This window comes from Anser brachyrhynchus, assembly GCF_964034855.1.
Source record: "Anser brachyrhynchus genome assembly, chromosome: 3".
NCBI lineage: Eukaryota > Metazoa > Chordata > Aves > Anseriformes > Anatidae > Anser > Anser brachyrhynchus.
This window is the reverse complement of record NC_137696.1, coordinates 5,645,303-5,663,204: the sequence shown is the minus strand read 5'-3', so window position 1 is coordinate 5,663,204 and position 17,902 is coordinate 5,645,303. Positions and strand designations below refer to the sequence as shown.

The 17,902-nt window shown below is 38.0% G+C and overlaps 1 protein-coding gene across 1 annotated transcript in view; it reads left to right on the top strand.

Moving 5' to 3' along the window:
• Positions 1-17,902, top strand: part of PLCB4 (phospholipase C beta 4) — a 126,801-nt gene that overhangs the window by 33,838 nt on the left and 75,061 nt on the right. The window contains exons 2-6 of the mRNA XM_080586765.1: positions 2,142-2,242; positions 6,298-6,378; positions 6,667-6,726; positions 8,070-8,223; positions 11,298-11,349. Coding sequence (XP_080442891.1) covers positions 2,142-2,242; positions 6,298-6,378; positions 6,667-6,726; positions 8,070-8,223; positions 11,298-11,349 — 448 coding nt within the window. The remainder of the gene's footprint in view (positions 1-2,141; positions 2,243-6,297; positions 6,379-6,666; positions 6,727-8,069; positions 8,224-11,297; positions 11,350-17,902) is intronic.

The following is a 17,902-nucleotide window of genomic DNA, read 5'->3' as shown; positions in this document are numbered from 1 at the left end:
TTTTTTTAAGTAGGGATATTTTTTTCAATACAGAACTATCAAAAGTAACTGTTCTTAAAGCTAGTGTTAGATGGAGTCCTTAATAGTATTTGCTGAGTCCTTTTGTTGTTTTTTCTTGCTGGAACATCTTTGATAGGAATGAGAACATGACGGAGAAGGAGGGCACTGCAAAATTCTTATTTTTTAAGCACTTGTATCTATTCTGGGTTTAAAGTTCAGTCAAAGTAGCCATTTCAGTCTAAGAGCATCACTGAAGGATTGTTACCTAATCGGTAATATTTTAGTCTCCTATTCAGAGTTTTGGTATAAGTAAACACTACAAAGATGGTTTGCATAGCATAGATTACACAGGCTGTCATACTTTCCCTTTAATTTTATGTATGCTTTTTGTTCTGCTCACTTAGACAAACTTTGTTTGGGCTAGGTGCCTGCACTATAACAGAGTAAGAATTGTGCTGGTTGCACTTACTCCGTATCGTGTTGCTAGGGTTGATCAATAGTAGATAAACGTAAGACTAAGGCAAGCATAGAGAGATCTTCTCCCCAGAATTTGCTTCCTGAAATTATTAGATGTTTCTCACCTTCAACAACTTGTTGAACCTCATTTCAAATACACTGGGGGGAGAAGCAATTGTGTTTTCCTGGGTTAACCTCACTTTGGCAGCGGGGGTCCACTGCCACCTTCCAATAGCAGTACCTTCAACGTGGTGAGGACTAGGGAGGAAAGTGTGGTGAAAGAGCAGGATTATGGGATGGCAACTTCCTCTTTTCTGTACATCTGTCCAGCAAAGGTAAGAGTAACCAGTGCGAAGTTTAGGGCTGGTGAAGACTGCTGTTTCATGATGCAAAGTGAATCAGAAAACTGAGTTACGAGTTGCAGCCCTGAGTTTGCTTTTAGAGCAGTGTGGCTTCAGATGGTTGCCATGTGTAGGATGGACTTTATTTGTTATGGTCTTAACATCTGCGTGTTGCTTTGTTGTGAAAGACACATCTTTCTCTTGGTGCAGTGTTTGTGCAGTCTTTTATTCCTACATTGTATAATACCACCTTTCCTGAGCAGTGTGTCTGGAGCAGTTGTCAGAAGAGGGTTAGGCCAAGCCCATAAGAACAGGGCAAGGTGTTGTTTGCCTGTGAAATAGGCAGGAGCACGAGGGGTCAGATTATTGTGACTGTGTGCTCCATTTGTCTTAATACATCATTTCATGGAATGGATTTGCTGACATCTGTGAGTCAGTCCTATCATGCTGCTGCCAAGTGTATTCCCTCTCACGCAAAGCTCTGGCCTAGCGTATGAAGGAGTAACCAAGATGGCGTTAGTAAGCAGGCATGACGCAGATGCTGTTTAAACTTTGCAGAGAATGTAGTTGGAACATTTTGTGGTGTACAACAACATAACCTAGAAAGCACCAAGGTGATGGAAAAGATACTGAATAAGTTGATAGGCTTTGTTGTAAGGTCTATATGTTATGACTTCTGTATTGTATTCTAAATTAACAGTTTCTTTTATTTGCATTCCTAAACTTACACAAATGAGCAATGCTGCTAGCTAGTTTCATTTAATGGCCTATATTCCTAAACAGTTTTTTTCCCCATGAATTTGGACCTATATATTATGTGTATATTGTTTTATGTGTAAAATATTACTGTAAATAACTATAACTTTAAATAATATTGATGGATTTTGAAACACAAAATTCAGAGGGGTAAAAAATGTTTTGTCTAGGTAGTACGCAATTTAGTGTATTGAAAAAAAAATAAATCAGTTTATGTAATACTTGATGTTTTCCTCTGAAAAGAAGTACTCCTGTGTGCTATCAGTTGTGACATTTTGTGTCACCTAGGGCTGCATTAATCCCAGCCTCATTATACTCTAGAAGTGATACATCAGATATTTAAACTAAAGCAATGTTACAGTGTCAAGTGTTTTTTCAAATAGTTGACACACATTTAATAATAATTTTTCATTTGAATTACTAAACAAAAATATTCTAGTGAGGAAAACTTCATTTGGAAATGCACTGTGACTTTTTAATATTCCTGTGTGAACGAAAAAGGTAAAAGTCACTATTTTTCCTGTTTAGACTTTGAAATACTCCTTTTAAAAGACAGCAATTGAACTCTGCTCTTTCATTCCATTTCAGGTTTTTCTTCTGTAATCATGGCAAAACCTTACGAATTTAACTGGCAGAAGCCAGTTCCCTCTTTCATGCAAGATGGAGCTGTGTTTGATAGATATGAAGAGGTAAGAGGCCATTTAATGCATTTGCATTTAATTTGCTATTCTCTTTATATATGTAGATGTTTCAGAATATTTCATGCTTTGTTTTCATTGTACATAAATTTTCACATAACTGCAGAAATGTGTTTGGGGAGAAAATATCATTACAATTAATTGCTATACAGATTTTTGCTTTTAAAAGAAATAACATTAAAATATGTTTAATCCCAATGATTTGCAATAAATCCTGAGCAAGAGAAAGGGAGATTAGAATCAAAATATCTGTAATGCTCATAAAGTTCTCATCTTTGCAGTTCCGTAAAGCATATTACTGAACAAAGTGCATCTTTTAAATGTATTGGTTTGGGGTGGGGGGAAAGATTATGTCTTTTTAGATACAAACTGAGGACCTGCATGTTATAGAGGAAAGTAAGAGAATACAAAGCATTTATATTGTGATTCATATGCATAATTTGAGATCTGGAGTGGTTTTAACTCCTTTACAAAATCAACCTGTAATCTTTCTGAAATGTGATTACTGTGATCCTGGTTTCACCTGTACTTTAATCCAAATCTATTAAAGGAATGCAAATTAGGACATTTTACACAGGCAGCCAAAATAAAGTGCTGAGACATTTACCTTACATTCAGCATTGATATACCTGTGAGAATAATTTTATCAGGGACTATTTTTAATCATTTGGACAGGAAGTGAGTCCCTTCAGGGATATTATGATATTCTCTTAACCTTTTGAAATGTAGGTAAAATGTATTTTTTATCATGAGAACCGACAAGGTAAGGACAGTTATTTTACCGTGTATGTTCAGTTTTGGGGACAGAGAAACTAAGAAGGTACTAATAGACATTGAATGACCTAAAAAGGAGGTTCCTAAAAGCTCTGTTTTTCCTTCAGTAAATGGTATTCCAGAAATTCAGTCTGTGAGCATCCAAATGAGGAGTTATGGACCATGGTGGTTCTCTTGCACCTTAGGTGAGAATGATACAGAAAAGAGTTCAAGTGCTCAGATCTCAGTGTGGAATCAAGAATGCTCAGTGTGGCACACGTGTCCTTGATGCAGTGATAGGGAGAAAAAGACATCTTGAAATGAAATTCTTTTGTACGGTAGGTTGGTGTGCTCAGCATGCACTCGTGGAAGACTAGCCAACAGATAACGCTGTGCATACATGGGGTTAAATGGTAGAACCAGTAGTCTTGGTCTTCCCAGCTGAATTTATTGCCTTCCAAAACTCCACGGAAAGGGGGATCCTACTTGCCACCTTTGGAACAGAATTTTCTCTGTCCATCCATGTGACAAGCGCCATCTACATTGCTGCAAGTTTTGCTACAGTTCACTCCAGGTTTGCTATTGTACAGTTGGAAGCCTGGTTTGTTTTATTGAAAGGGACTCTTCTGGAAACATTAAAAGGCTTTCACTTGGGTAACTTGGGTATATTTCATCTGCAATTTACAAGGAATCATCAAGGGCTGTAAGAAAACAGTGACTCAGAAGTTAAGATCTGTAGCCTGTAAACAGTGAGCACTAGATGGTGTAGCTGTTTGATATTGTCAGATTTATGATATACATAGGCAATGATTTAATTGTGTTGTGGTAGTAAGTAGATAGCCTACCTAAGAGAAAAACACCGTTGCTTTAGTCATGTTATGCAAGCATAGCAAGATCCAATTCTGTACTGTAAGGCTTGCAATTTTCAAGATAAATATTTCAGATCTGGCCTTCTCATTCTAATTGAGGTTCTGTACTTAATTCCCCAACCTTAACAGAAAGACCATATGGGAAAAAGATAAATGGCAAGTGAACTGAGGTCACACGACAAGTCAGTGTAGAACTGGGGCTCAGGAATATTGGTCGAGGGTCTTGGTGACTGAATAGCTCTAGTACAGCATGGGAGGTCTTTTTTGTGCCCAAGTTTCGTTGAGTGTCTAGAAAAATCTAGGGTTACTGTAATGTGGAGCAGTGTCTCTATCCATCTTTTTCCTGATGGGGGAGTCCCTTAACTGGCAGAAATACGAAGTGGCAGAAATGTATTTTGAGCAAAGCATTATCATATTTGACTGCTGAGAAGTCTGAGTCTAGAAGAGGAATGTCTCAGAATATGGGAAGAAAAAATCAGACGTGATTAGGAACGTTGCTAGTCAAATTGCAAGTACATGGTCTGATGGTAGGTACTTTCTTTACAGTGCAAGAAGACAAATTGCAGGAAAAAAAGTAATTTAGTGAAAAGGGTCAAGGCTAGGGTGGGACGTCAGCATGAATGCAGTTTACATAAACACCTTTGTGAAAACATTTTTGTTACATCAAGAGCTTTTGATAGGCGGGGATGCAATAACTGACAAAAAAAAAACGGCTTGCCTTTTATTGTATGAGTAATCTCTCTGGAAAATGCAAGAGGCACTCATTTTGATTGGTAGCTAGCTGTGTTTTTATATGAAACATTGCAGGACTCCAAGGGCTGTAAAACTAGTAAATCTGAGTTGTCTGGCAATAAGTACATTTCATGAGGGATGAGTGCTAGGGTGAAGGCAGGAAAATAGAAGCTGTGGTGGAGAAAGATGAGCAGAGCAGTACATGCTGGAAACTTATTTGTAGAGGTGTTGGCTCAGGCTAAGCTACAGCAACTTTCTATTTTCTATCTCAGTTCCCTGCTTGTAAAATTAACATAGTTGTTTGCTACTTGGATGGAAAACTACAGTCCTTAAGTTGTGTAAATCTCATTTGATGACAAAAAAAACATTGTCCAGAAGTGGTAGACACCATTCAATAACGAGTGTATCCAGGGAAGAGGAAGAATTATCCCAAGCACAGCATAGCCCCTTTGGCTGCCTCCATCTAGGAGGGCTCAAAGACATTACCAAACTCTGGATCCAGGTACTTGCTTGACTTTGTGCCTGGTGTCAAGTCGGGATAAGACCTAACTGGAATGTGAGTATTCTTCAGCCCACCTGAGGCCCTTGTGCCATGGCAGACACCAAAAAGACAGTGGTGGTTGCCCCATGAAGTCCCTCATCCCAGGCTGAGCAGGGGAGCAGCCCCAGAGTCACCCAGTGAGACAAGTCTGTCCTGGGCAGAGTTACTGACTTACAAGTGTGCTCCAAGGACTGAAGGCGTTGGAGTTTTTACCTGTTTTGTTACCTCAATTCAGATTGTTCTGTATGTAAGACCTTTTACTCTGGAAACACCTCTGATGTTCTGGCTGGTCTTGCTTATATGCTCAGAGGAAGACAGGGCATATCAGAAAGGTATCTCAGCCCTGAATGCAGAGCAACACTTTGATCTCTGAAACAGTAAGCAGTGCTGTAGCCTGCCCCCATGCTTGTTGGATTTCAATTAAGGAAGTAAGGAAGTCCTGGATCCTTTTTTATTGAGAAAATGATTGATTCTGCACAGTGTTATCCTACATTTTAGCTGAATTTATGATGCATTAATTGGGGCTGGAGGTGTGTGGAGGAAATTTCTTTTTTAATTCAGCTAATCCGATATTTTGCCTTGTCTAGTCCCTCTGGTATGCTATCCTTTCTTGATTTCTCTACTAATCAATATCCTTCAAATTCTGCTTGCCAGATACTCTGGCTAAAAAATACTCGTGGCATACATACTATCATAGTCTAACATACAAGTGCTTCCCAGTTTCTGAATGTTAAAATAAAATGTGGTCATTTGATCCTGAAGGTAATGCTGGCAATTACATAATTTTGAACTTAGTTTGAGTATAGTTTGAAGTATTCAGTTTTCAATAAATATTTTTGAAGTTCCATTTCATTAAGGTTTTTGAGCTAAGAATTGGTGCTTTTATTAAAAAAGAAATGTTATACTTGCAAAGCAAAGTATGAAAATACTAAGCGCATCCTAGTGTTTCAAATGTTGGCAAAAAAACAAATCATTAAAAATGATCATTTTTTAAAAGCCTTCCTTCTCACTTCTGATTGCTTAGGAATGGCAAATTCCCCAGGAAGGCACGTGGGGAAAAATGTAACAGTCTTTTATTTTTTGAGCAATAAATTGATCTATGACATTTCTCAAACTGACTAAAATAATTATCTGTATTTTCTTTTGTATAGGAATCTTTTGTCTTTGAAAGCAACTGTCTCTTTCAAGTGGATGAATTTGGCTTTTTTCTGAGCTGGAAAAGTGAAGGAAAGGTAAACTACAGTTATGTCAAAAATATATATTACGTATTATTGCACTTGGTTTATAAACTGCCTAGTTTTTAAAAATGTAAAATATCATGTTACTTTATATACAAAACTACCTTTAGTTCTGTTCTTTTGGACTTTACAGAAGTGTTTAAAGAGGGAATTAACAGAAACAAGAGGGAAATATTGTTTAGTGTTAATGAACAGTGATTGCAAATAAAATCTGTTGGTTTTGGTGCACTTCCTAGCAGACCTTTCAACTTGTACTTTTTTTTTTTTTTTTTCCCATTTCAGGAAGGACAGGTATTAGAATGTTCTCTGATCAACAGTGTTCGTTTTGGAGCTGTACCAAAGGTACTCTATAGCTAATTTATACTCTTCTTTTAAACAAAGAATACTTAAACAAAACGTGAAATGCAGAACAGAGTTCATTTGTCTCACAAATACCACCAACACAGCTTTTCTCTTGGAATAAGTCTAAAATTTTAAGTTTTAAACTCAAGTAATTTGGTATGTTTGCACTGGGAAGATTCTGTGATCTGGTCTCCCTGATTTAGTATGGCGCTTAGCTTTCAGAATGCTGTGAAAGTGGAACAATAGGCATTAAGCTTATGTGTTAGGAGTTCTTAATTATTTTTCTAACATTGTATTGTGATACATTTTTTAAGAACCTGGAAAAAAACAAAATTCCATATTCCAAAGTTTGTTCTTTATGTTCAAGATGTGTTGTTTCTTCTTGTTTCCTTGATATAAAAGCCTAGAAAGTTTTGTTTGCATTCCTGTTTGTGCAGTTAGGTGGTCAGAGAGTCAGTGGTCACTGTCTGCAATTTTGAAGAACATCAGCAGAAGGACTAGCTACAGCTTCTGTAGAAGCCCAAAACTTTGGAAATAATTTAAATGGTATTCTTCAGAAAGCATAAGCAGAATGTTCTGAGATTAAATTTGGGCCTCTCTCCTCCAGGCCTTTAGTTTAGAAAATTTGTTGTGAAGAAATCTATCTGTTAAGACCTCTGCATTTCCACTTTCAAGTGCTAAATGTTTTTATATTAACCATAGATAACCATCTCTTAGTAGTTCTCTTGGGATTCCATAAACTAAAATGCTTCCCCTGTAGAAAAGGGGCATGAGAAGTGGTGGTGCAGACAACCCCATGCTTCATGTGCAGCCAACCATACCAATATGCTTCAGACTTCACCTCTGACTTTACATAGGTAATTTGTTCTTTATGCCCATTAAATTCATAGCTCTTGACCCTCAGCAGAGATACCAGCTTGTAAGATGTATCATTAAGAAACAGCCAAAAAGTCACACAGATCATAACTCTCAGTAATTACAGACTTAACTAGACAGGAATAATTTACGTAGAGGTTAATACTGTTTCTCTATTTCCATTTCTTGGAGTGATTCATTTTTCTTTTCTCATGACTAAAATATACGTAATTTCTAACTTAACTTTCTGAAATGTGTTTAAAGTACCTCATTTACAGCTGAGCTTTTACGGTCATGTTCTCATGATTGTTAGAATATATTGTTTTCTAGGTTCACGCACAGTGATCCTAAGTGAAAGCACTCATTTAATATGATTGGCAAAGGTTTAAAGGTGTTACTGTATATGAAGATCGAATAGCATCTTTACCATAATGCATTGCATAACATCAGTATTGCAAATGTAACAAGCTGTTTATTCTGTTTAACAGGATCCCAAAATACTAACTGCACTTGAGGCCGTTGGAAAATCAGAAAATGAGTTGGAAGGACGGATAGTGTGTGTTTGCAGTGGCACAGATCTGGTGAACATCAGCTTCACTTTCATGGTAGCGGAAAACACAGAAATAGCCAAGGTATTTCACAGTTAAACAGTGTGTGGGAGGAAAAAAAGGAGAGCTCCTCAGCAGTACGTGATTGTTTTTCTGAAGTAAGTCAGCCTGCTTCGCTGACTGAAATACCTGTTTTTAATGTCCTGCTACCACACTCTGCAAAAGGACAACAAACATCCATTTGGAGCATTCTGTAAAATGTCTATATGCTATGGTGAAAGGACATAGTGACTTTCCCATCCTCTACATGCATGGTAATTAATCAAAAGCAGAGAGACATATAGGACACAACATTCCCCCTAACTATTTAGTGTCTCTGCATGAGGCTTGCACAGCACGTTATGTGGAGTTTATGCAGTGGATTTATAACACGTAGTGATGCTGAAGGGAAGTGCAATTACTTTCATTTCCATGGTGAGTGGAGCCCAGCCCTCCAAAATTTTGTTCGGTGATAACCTAATTGTATCATATGGTTCATATGATTTGAAAAGACAAAAGCAGGAAAGAAAATTCTGTACAGTTAAGGGGATTCCAGTGTACCCAGGTTCTTTTCTGTTTCCCGTTTATGTGGAACAGCCTTAAGAAAACAATGGTGCTTTTTTACACGTCATCTTTCCTGCAAGTTGAAGATTGCAGTTTACAATGAAAGTTCTGTGGCTCCACCAAGACCTGGTATTCTCTCTATCTGCTCTAAACTGCTCTGAGAAGCTTGATCCAGAGTACTGCCAATAGCTTAAATCCAGAGATTCAAGGGACTTCAAAAATTCACATTTTTTGCTTTTCTCTTCTGATTGTCCATACTTATGGAACATTACACCTTGTTTTGCCTCTGAGATGCATACTGAATAGTGATGAGTAACATACACCTGCTAACCCCTCCTTTAAAATGGAGTGCCTGTTAAATACAGCATCATTAAATCCCTTGGCAGACTTGGTTGATTTTTCATTGCTTGGATCCATGCATCTTTAAGCACTGGGAGTACTGAGTAAACTCCATGAAAGGAGACGTTCTTGTATAACTTACATGAACACACTAAATGGATTTTACTGTGTATATTTTCAGCAGGCTCTCAGGGAAATAATGTGCCATGGTTATGTTTTACAAACATTTAAGAGGCAAAGAAAAAGAAATGCTTGCAGCATTCACTTTTATACTTAACCCAACAATGTCTCTGATTTATTCTGGAAAGAAAAAAGGTGTAGTGAAGTTTGATAGCCATCTTTAATCTCCGTAAACTGTACTAGACTATTCGGTTTGTGAAGTCTATGTTAACCAATTACATATGCTGTCACAATAGATGAGCTGATTATACCATCTAAAATATGTCCTGCTTCATTAACCACCAACATGCTTATCAGAAATGTCATATACTGCGGTCTTCTTGTGGGTGGGTTCTAAGAGGCCTGTAGTTGTAAGAGAATTGCATTTGGGAGTTTTTCCATAATTTGCCAACAATGCTGATCCACCTGATCTAATATGTTTGAGACACAAGGGAGATGGTAAGGTAGATCAAGTCAAAAACAATGTAGAGCTTTCTAAGTTGCACCTAAAGCTGCAGCTTTGCTGGGGATATGGACATATGGGAATTCATTTGGTCTGTAATATGATGGTCTTTCATATATGATGAGTGCATCAGCTTGCTACTATACCTGTGCTACAATAAAATTTTCTAGGAATTATCTGCAGATAGAAGTGTTCCTTTGTGATTCTTCCTGTTTTGATCATGAGAAAACATCTTTCTTCCAGAGCATACTAAATCTCCTCTAGAAGCAGCAGGTCTTTACATGTCATTAGGTAGCAATGCAGCTACTACTGCAGTTTAAAATGGGCCTTGATATATAGTCCACATTAAAAAGTAAACTGTTACTGTGAAATGACAGAGACAAGAGTTTGGAGAAAAAGGGGCAATGACTGTGGTTTAAGCAGCCCAGATTTGGGTAAGGGATGTATCTGTAGTTGTGTGCTGTTTTCGCTGGTTGCCATGAGGAAAGTAAGCATTACTTGCTGCAGAAGTTTTAGCCATTCCTCAGATAAACCAAGATCAGGATTGGTTGGCACCTGATTGGGATGCTTTAAAACAAGGGACTTCAGTGACAGATCCAAATGCAAAAGCCCCGAACCTTTATTTTAGAGTGACAGAAATAGGGCAAAAAGATATTCTGCTTCTGTAGATAATCACAGAATCATAGAATATCCCGAGTTGGAAGGGACCCATAAGGATCATCAAGTCCAACTCCTTGGGTTAGGAGACCATAACCTATGTTGGAAAGCTTTTTTTTTTCCCATAAGTAAATGTTGGACAGGTAAACTGCATACTTTCATATGAGACAAAAAGTAATTGTTACTTATTGAAGGCTGGATTGTAAATGGGACTGCATAACCATGACATAGAAGAAAATGAATGCAGGTGTCTGCCTTCTTCAGGCTATCCATATCATAAGGAATGGGATCAGTGGGAAGCAGATTCAGGCACGTGTATAAGACAGAGTAACCGAGTGTAGGAACAGTCCCTTAGGAGTGCCCGCACTGTTGCAGGTAGGCAGGGATGCTGTGGGTAGCAGTTAACCCTTCCCTCCAGGCAGGGCTGTCTGTACTGATCTGTCCTCATCTCTGCACTGAGGCAGCCCGACGTTCCTCTGCCTCTTGTGGTGATGTGCTCAGCAGGTCTGGCCAAGTCATTGCTGAGCTCCAAGGATAACTATTCCAACAAAAAGAGTGTGTTTATTATCTTCCCACTTGTCTCCAAGCTCCAACTCTGGTATTTACATTCTATCTACTTAAATTTTATTGGTGTTTTCAGCTGAGAAATTGGTTTTCATTTCCACTCTTAAAACAAAACAACGACAAAATAGGGTGTACTCTGTCTCTGATTGCAAGCAGCTGTCATGGTCCACTCCTAAAGCAACTTCAATGTGGTAGTAGGGAGTGACTGTAAAAGGTGGAATTTAAAATCTAATGTTTTGAATCCTGATTAAATCAGGTTATAGAGATTATTGTGAGTTAGAATTAAAACACACACGTGTGTGCATACATGTGCTTTTTTATTTTTTTTCTTCCTAAGTGGACAGCCTATGACTTAATCTGACAATCTGCTTTCCCCAATGTAGGACATTTGAAAGGGCCATCGAGTATTTGGAGGCAAATTTCCTTACAGTGGAAGTAATATAGTGCTGATGTGAAGGCACCCTGACTATAGGCTGCCTATTCAATGTTGGCAAAAGGCCAGTGAAGCTGTTGCAGTTTAAAAACCTCAAATCTGGACTTTCTTCTTTGCTCATCCATTTTGGCAACGCACTGAGGATTTTAACTTAAAAAATTATCCCAAGTCAGCTCTTTTTGCATTCTTTAATAAAGGCATGAGTTTGCCCTGACAGTAGTTCTTTCTCAGGTTCAGCTGCGCTACTGAGAAGGACCATCTCTCCCAGAAAGTACTGTTCCCACTGCTGTGCTGTTGGAGGAGTTTGTGAACACTCCTAATTCACTTCAGGGAAGTGAATTTTCCTAATTCATTAACAACTTTTTAGGGCTGAAGCTCACACCAGTGTTTGAGATAGCCTTACTCAGGGAGTGCTCACACACACCCTTTTGCTGGTAGCAGGTTGGGATGGGAGGCAGTGAGGGAAGGAGAAGGGAGTAATCTTTTACAATAGCATTGCTGGACTTGGTAGAAAATTGATATTTTCTACAGTTGTGTTATTGAGACATTGAATCACATGTTGATGGCTAACCTGTGAGGCACCAGAATGACTAGCACATACTGAAATACTTTGTTATTCATGCTAAAAAGCAGCATAGAGGCAAAATGCCAGCTTAATTATCCAACTGATAATATTTGGCATTGAAGATGACTGCAGTTGAAATCATTTCATTTTGATGTTCTTAAATATCTCAGCTTTTCAGCTGGACTAGTATTTTTCATTTTTAAATTGATTTATGTTTGGTAAAAAATGGTCAAATGGACCACCATCATTTTTTTAAGGTGAAGCTCTTCAGATTGATCTTTTTTGTTGCTGTTCTAGGATATGGCTCTTTTTACTTAAAAGAAAAAAAATATTTTTTTTCAGTTGGCCCTGAGTTTTTTTTTTCTCCATGAAACAAGTTATTATTTGCCCAAATCATACTGCTAGGAGGACAACTAGAGGACAGCAGAAGATTCCCACAGGAATATCCCAAAGATATGTTGCAGGAAGGTTCTGTTTTCCCATAGCTTTGCTTTGTTTTTATGTTTCAAGGTAAGTCTTTCTATAAAAAACTGCAGAACATACTTGAACGTAACTCTAAAAGTCTACTGCAGTTCTCTATGTCATGCTAGTATATGGCTTATGTCTCATAACCTACATGATAAACATTTCTAAACTATAACCATCTTAATTATGACTGTTGCTTACACGTTCAGGTAGCCCTTTGCCAAGTAAGTAAAACCATGTTCTCTAGAGAAACCTTCATATCCTGGCCAGACTGTGGTTAAATGTCTGTGATTTCGATGTGCTTGCCTTTCTGCTTTTTTATGTTCTTTCTTGGCTACGCTGCTACAGAAGTATCAATAAGTTGAAAACTTAAGCTTTGGTTCTCTGTAGCCAGGAGGTCTATTTCACTGAGTAAATCTCTACTATGTTTGTCTGAACCTGCATAATGAAGCAGCCAAAGTGAGTTTTCCAGATGCTTTCAGAGTAGACCCCTCCAGTGCTGGAAAAGTCATTCCAGGATGGAAGGCTTTGTTGAAGGGTGGAAGCGATCTGGACACATCACACGACTCGCAATGCAGTGTTTATGTGAGCCTCAGCTTTCCAGATGAAATACTTGAAGTAGGAAGAGGCCCTTTTATTTTTGTAACAGAATGTTTGTAGCAATAGCTGACAAATCTGTGCTCCAGTTGATCAGGTAGGGGATGGCTTTTGCACTATCTCTAGTCTACTGCCCTGGCTTTTCTTGTCTCATGCTGTAGAGGCATGGTGATTTTTATAGAACAGAAATGATTTCTGAGACATCTGTGTTGAGAGAAGAGGGACATCTGCTGGTCACAACATCGATGGATAAGGGCAAAATACCAGGGAATCCTGCCAGGACGCTTCTTTCTCAGTAAGAATTGAGAAACACGGTTCTGTTTTCCGTGGGTTTCCTGAAACTTCAAATTATTAAGCCAGTCACAGGCACTGAATACTGAAATTGGGGGAATGCCTTCTTGCCTCCCTGGCTTTCCCACTGCTTGAATTAAGCAGAGTGCTACCATGGAGAGATTGCAATGAAAAAGTGAAGGTAAAATCACCTCAAGAGAGGTCTGGATAATACTGACCTTGTTTATAAATATGCCACAGATGACCTTGTCTGGAATTGCATGAGCTGTAGATTACAGTGGTTTTTAGTGCTTCATAATTTTTGCCCTTTTTAACACTCCTAAATGAAAGGTTGATGACTAAAAGAAAGCTGAGAGGTCAAACTTATCTGTGCACCCTGCTGCTGCTGCCTGTATTTCATCAATGAACCTCAGCTAACACAAGGTCACTAAGTGCCTCAAAAGCATTTGAGTACTCCAGCAAAAATGGAGAGTGCTTCTTCAATAAATTTTTCATGCACCTTCTCCTTATAGAGATATTTGACAATGTTGGATCTTGTTAAAGAAAAACAAAACAGCCTGCTTATTCCAGTCTACAGCGTACTTAAATTTTGGCCTCTTGTGCCAGCCTAAGGGTTTGTGTTTAAGGTATCTTTGTCTTCATTTTTATTTCTTTTCTTGGTTGTTGTTTCTCTAAGATTAGATAGCAGGGACCAGATTCCTCTTCTATATGAATCCAGAGTAATTATTGGTATATAGAGAGCCATTTAGGAGCTCCATTGACAGATTAAAGGTACTGAGCCATTTTTGAAAATCTGAAAATGTTTAGCATCAGTATAAATGAGAAAAAAATGCATCTTGTATTTCTATCAAAAAACATTTTGCAACTCTGTTTTCTGTAAGACCAAAGTGAAGTATCTACCTCATTTCAGTTTCATCTTGTTATAGGATTTTCCTTCTTTGGAGACATAGCAATATAGAGATGCTGAGCACAAAGGAAAGGAGTTGAGGATCTTTATCCCTGTTTACTTGCATAGGTTTACATGTTTTGCACCTTAATCTGTAAAATCAGCAGTGCTCTCACAGCACACAAGTGTTGCCACTGCTGTGTTCTTTGTAAGCTGGGAAAAGGCTGAACTCTTTCATCTCTTCCACCATGTCATCAGACAGCGGTACATTTAATACGGCAATGCTTTGCTGACAGAAAAGAATATGTTGCACCTTGACTTTTGTCATATAGTATTCGGGCTTTGGATACTTTATGAATATCTGTACACTGGATAACATTGCCTTAAAAGTGATTATGGAGGTTGTTATTTGGAAACCATTCTAGCTCAGAAGGATGTTTCATGTTGACCAGTTGACAAAGAATTTGAATGTATTGCACAGAGCCTGTATACCAATCTGTGGATGAGGAATTTTCTTCATCCTATGTCATTTCAATTCTACATAGTGTCTTCACAATCCAGAAACATCTTTTTTTCCTCAGCTCTCTTATTCCCAATTTTAATTTGGAGCCAGCTGGTAGCCATGAGGAAGATCTGATGAAACACTCCAGAAATTACTTTAGCCCCAAACCGAAGCCCAGGCAGCCAGATGCTACATCATCGTGCAGCTGTGTGATGTGGCACGGATAAAAAAGTGTGGCTCTCGAGCTCCCATATCCTGACCAGGGGACATTGTGCCAATGTAAAGACGATTCATAGATGGGCAGAGACTTTGAGGTTAATCTCTTGCTTGGTGCCAGCAGAGATGTGATGCTTTTGTGTTTTATCAGCATTTGGCTGCAGTTCTGTGCCCTTTCAGTGAACATGAACCGAGTTCCTGATTTGGCATCTCTGTCAGGAAAGGGCCTTATCACTAAATAAAGATTAGGGAGTCCCTCTAAAGTGGGAATCATCAGGATACTTCCTGCAAAGAAATTGCTTACTAAGTGCTCAGTGAGTTCTCACTGTATCTACTTTTTTCTAGCAGTGTTGTTTTTTTTGTTTGTTTTGTTTTGGTTTGTTTTTTTGGCAGCTGTTCCTAATATATTGAAGTAACTTTGGAAATGAATGCTGGGTAATCTTACTGCTAAATGTTAAATTTTCTCATATCTGGTGTAGTTGCAGTCCGTTGCCTTCAAATCAAAATGGATCTGTGTGTGTTTATTTCCTGTTGAAATGGTGTCATTGGCAGTACTGCACTGAGGACATTTTTTTAGCAGAAATAAATGCCTTTTTTTTTTTTTAAGACAACCTTATTCATAACATGCATTTTGCCTAACTAAATCTTGCAGGATTCTTTTATGTTTGTTTGTTTACAGTGCATATACCATTTTACTTTCTGGGTCAGTGTTAAAAGGTTGAGTTGCTTGTGAGGGAATAGAGAAAATAAATTTTTATATAGCTGTGACAGTGTTAGTGTAGCAATAAAGTGACATTTTACTCTAATTTATCAAATTAAATAAATAAAATAATTGATAAATTAGAGTCAAGTTTCCACAGTTCCAGGGAATCTAAATATATGTGAGACTTGTTCAGACACTTTTCCTGAAATTATTGCAAGCAATCTTCCTGTATCATCTTTGGTGAGGGAACATTTGTAGGAAAAGATATGTGTTCCCTAAGTTGGTCAATGGCTTCCAATTATATTAGTTTTAATAATAATACTAAAATATCTCTCCCCATGATCCTTACTTTCTTCATATCCCTAGACAGCACATCCATACTCTGACTACTAAGTCCATTTATTCATGAAGCTGGGAAAAGAGAAATGGGATAACAGACTAGTGGGCTGTTTTCAAGCCCAGGTGTGGAAGCTGCTTTAGAGGTGACACCACATCCTATATGTCTGGGAGTTGTGAGTGGTGGGGAGGTGGCTGCCTTTTGCCCTGGCAGGGACTTGCTAAGCCTGAAAATATAGGGTAGGTTGGGCTATTAGGGCACAATGAGGCGGCAAGGGCAGAGCAAATGTTACAGGGAAAGAGAGAGAAAGAGCAGTGCTTGGAAAGAAGAGTAACTGATGGAGTGTCCGCTTGCATTACCTCACTGCCTGGTTGTCTGTTGGACTGTCTGCTTGCTCGTGTGATGAATGTATGTGGTATCTTGTGTATTTCAAATGTGATAACAAAATCAAAGGTAAATAATTCTGTGAATTATAACAAGAATGATTGAAAAGCATAAAAACACACCTGAGAAACCCCACATACTATGCCTTTCTCTTAAGTCAGACTTTTATTTTTAGATGATTCTCAGATACACACTTTATCTGTTTGTATGCATTACTTCCTAAAAAAAGAATAACTTAAAAAGGAATATGTAAGTATTAATAAATGTCTTAGTAAGTGGATGATTTGTCCAAAGTCAGATAGATCTATAAGATTAATTTAAGGGAGTCTGACAACAATTTGTTGTTTAAAAGGAAGTTTGTGATGGGCTTGTAATGTGTCACAAGTACAAGGGTCTGCTTGAGTGTGTTTATTTGTTGAGTGGACACCTTAAACCTTTTTTTTTTTCATTATTTTAGCCAATGGGATTTAAATACATGCAATTCACAATATGTCCAAAGACACTAGTATTCTTCCTATATAAATGCTGTTTTGTTTTTTTTTTATCTGATTTTCAGATGTACAGCACTCATTCATGAAAATAAAAATATATTAATCTCCATCTATTTTTAAGTGTCAAATTCTGGATCCTGCCCAAGTCAGTTCAAGCAGCACGCACAGAATTTGGCCGGAAGCAAGAAGCTTTATTCATAAGGTTGATGTTAAGCAGTGGACTGAATCCCATCTCAGTTCCACCAGTGTAATTTATCTGTTAAGTAATCCTAGCATTACAATGGCATAATTGAGATCAAACTTGGCCTGTAATGCTATCGTTTTTTCTCTTGCTATAGCTTCATCCTGCCAGGATTCTCAGTGAAATCAATGAGAGTTCATGTTAAGGTCTAATCCTTAAGCTTCTGCTATACAGCACTACCAAGTCTAGGTACAAGCTATAGTGGAAAAAAAGATTCATAAAAAGGAATTACATAAGTGATGTAATGCTGCTGTTGGCTAAAAGTCATCCCAATGATTACTGGAATGTTTGCTTTTTAAGGATGAAAGCCAGGAAGAAAATAGGACTGAATATGTAACAGGGTGTTAGATGAGGTCAGCATCAGAGAGCAACTGTTGTACATCCCTGTGGTCTGCTCTAGTTTATTAATATTTTGTTTCATTCCTTTTTCTAACACTGAACCATTTAAACATGTCATCACATATTGTATAATGTTGCTTAGTAATAGCTAACAATGCCAGCAACGACTGAAAGGGAGGCATATATTTATATGGGCTATAACTAGAAAGCTTAATAAATCAATCAGTGGACTGCTTTCCTTTGCTGGCAGTAAACTGTTTTAATAGCACCACAGATGCTGCATGTGGTACTTAGAAGAATAGAAAGCACAATCACTTTGTTTAGTGAAGGATAACATATCAGTGGGTAAAATGCAGCTGGACTTTTTTGTGGTGTTGTAGGCTGTGAAGTGGGCGGGTTCTTTTCCTTAACTCAGAATATTAACATTATCCATAGCTGCAAGGAAGAAAAGCCTTCCGTCAAGACAAACTTTCCAATTTCTTCCATCTACAGTTTCCCTAATTTGGTGCTTCTGTATGTTCATGTTTTTCAGCAATGG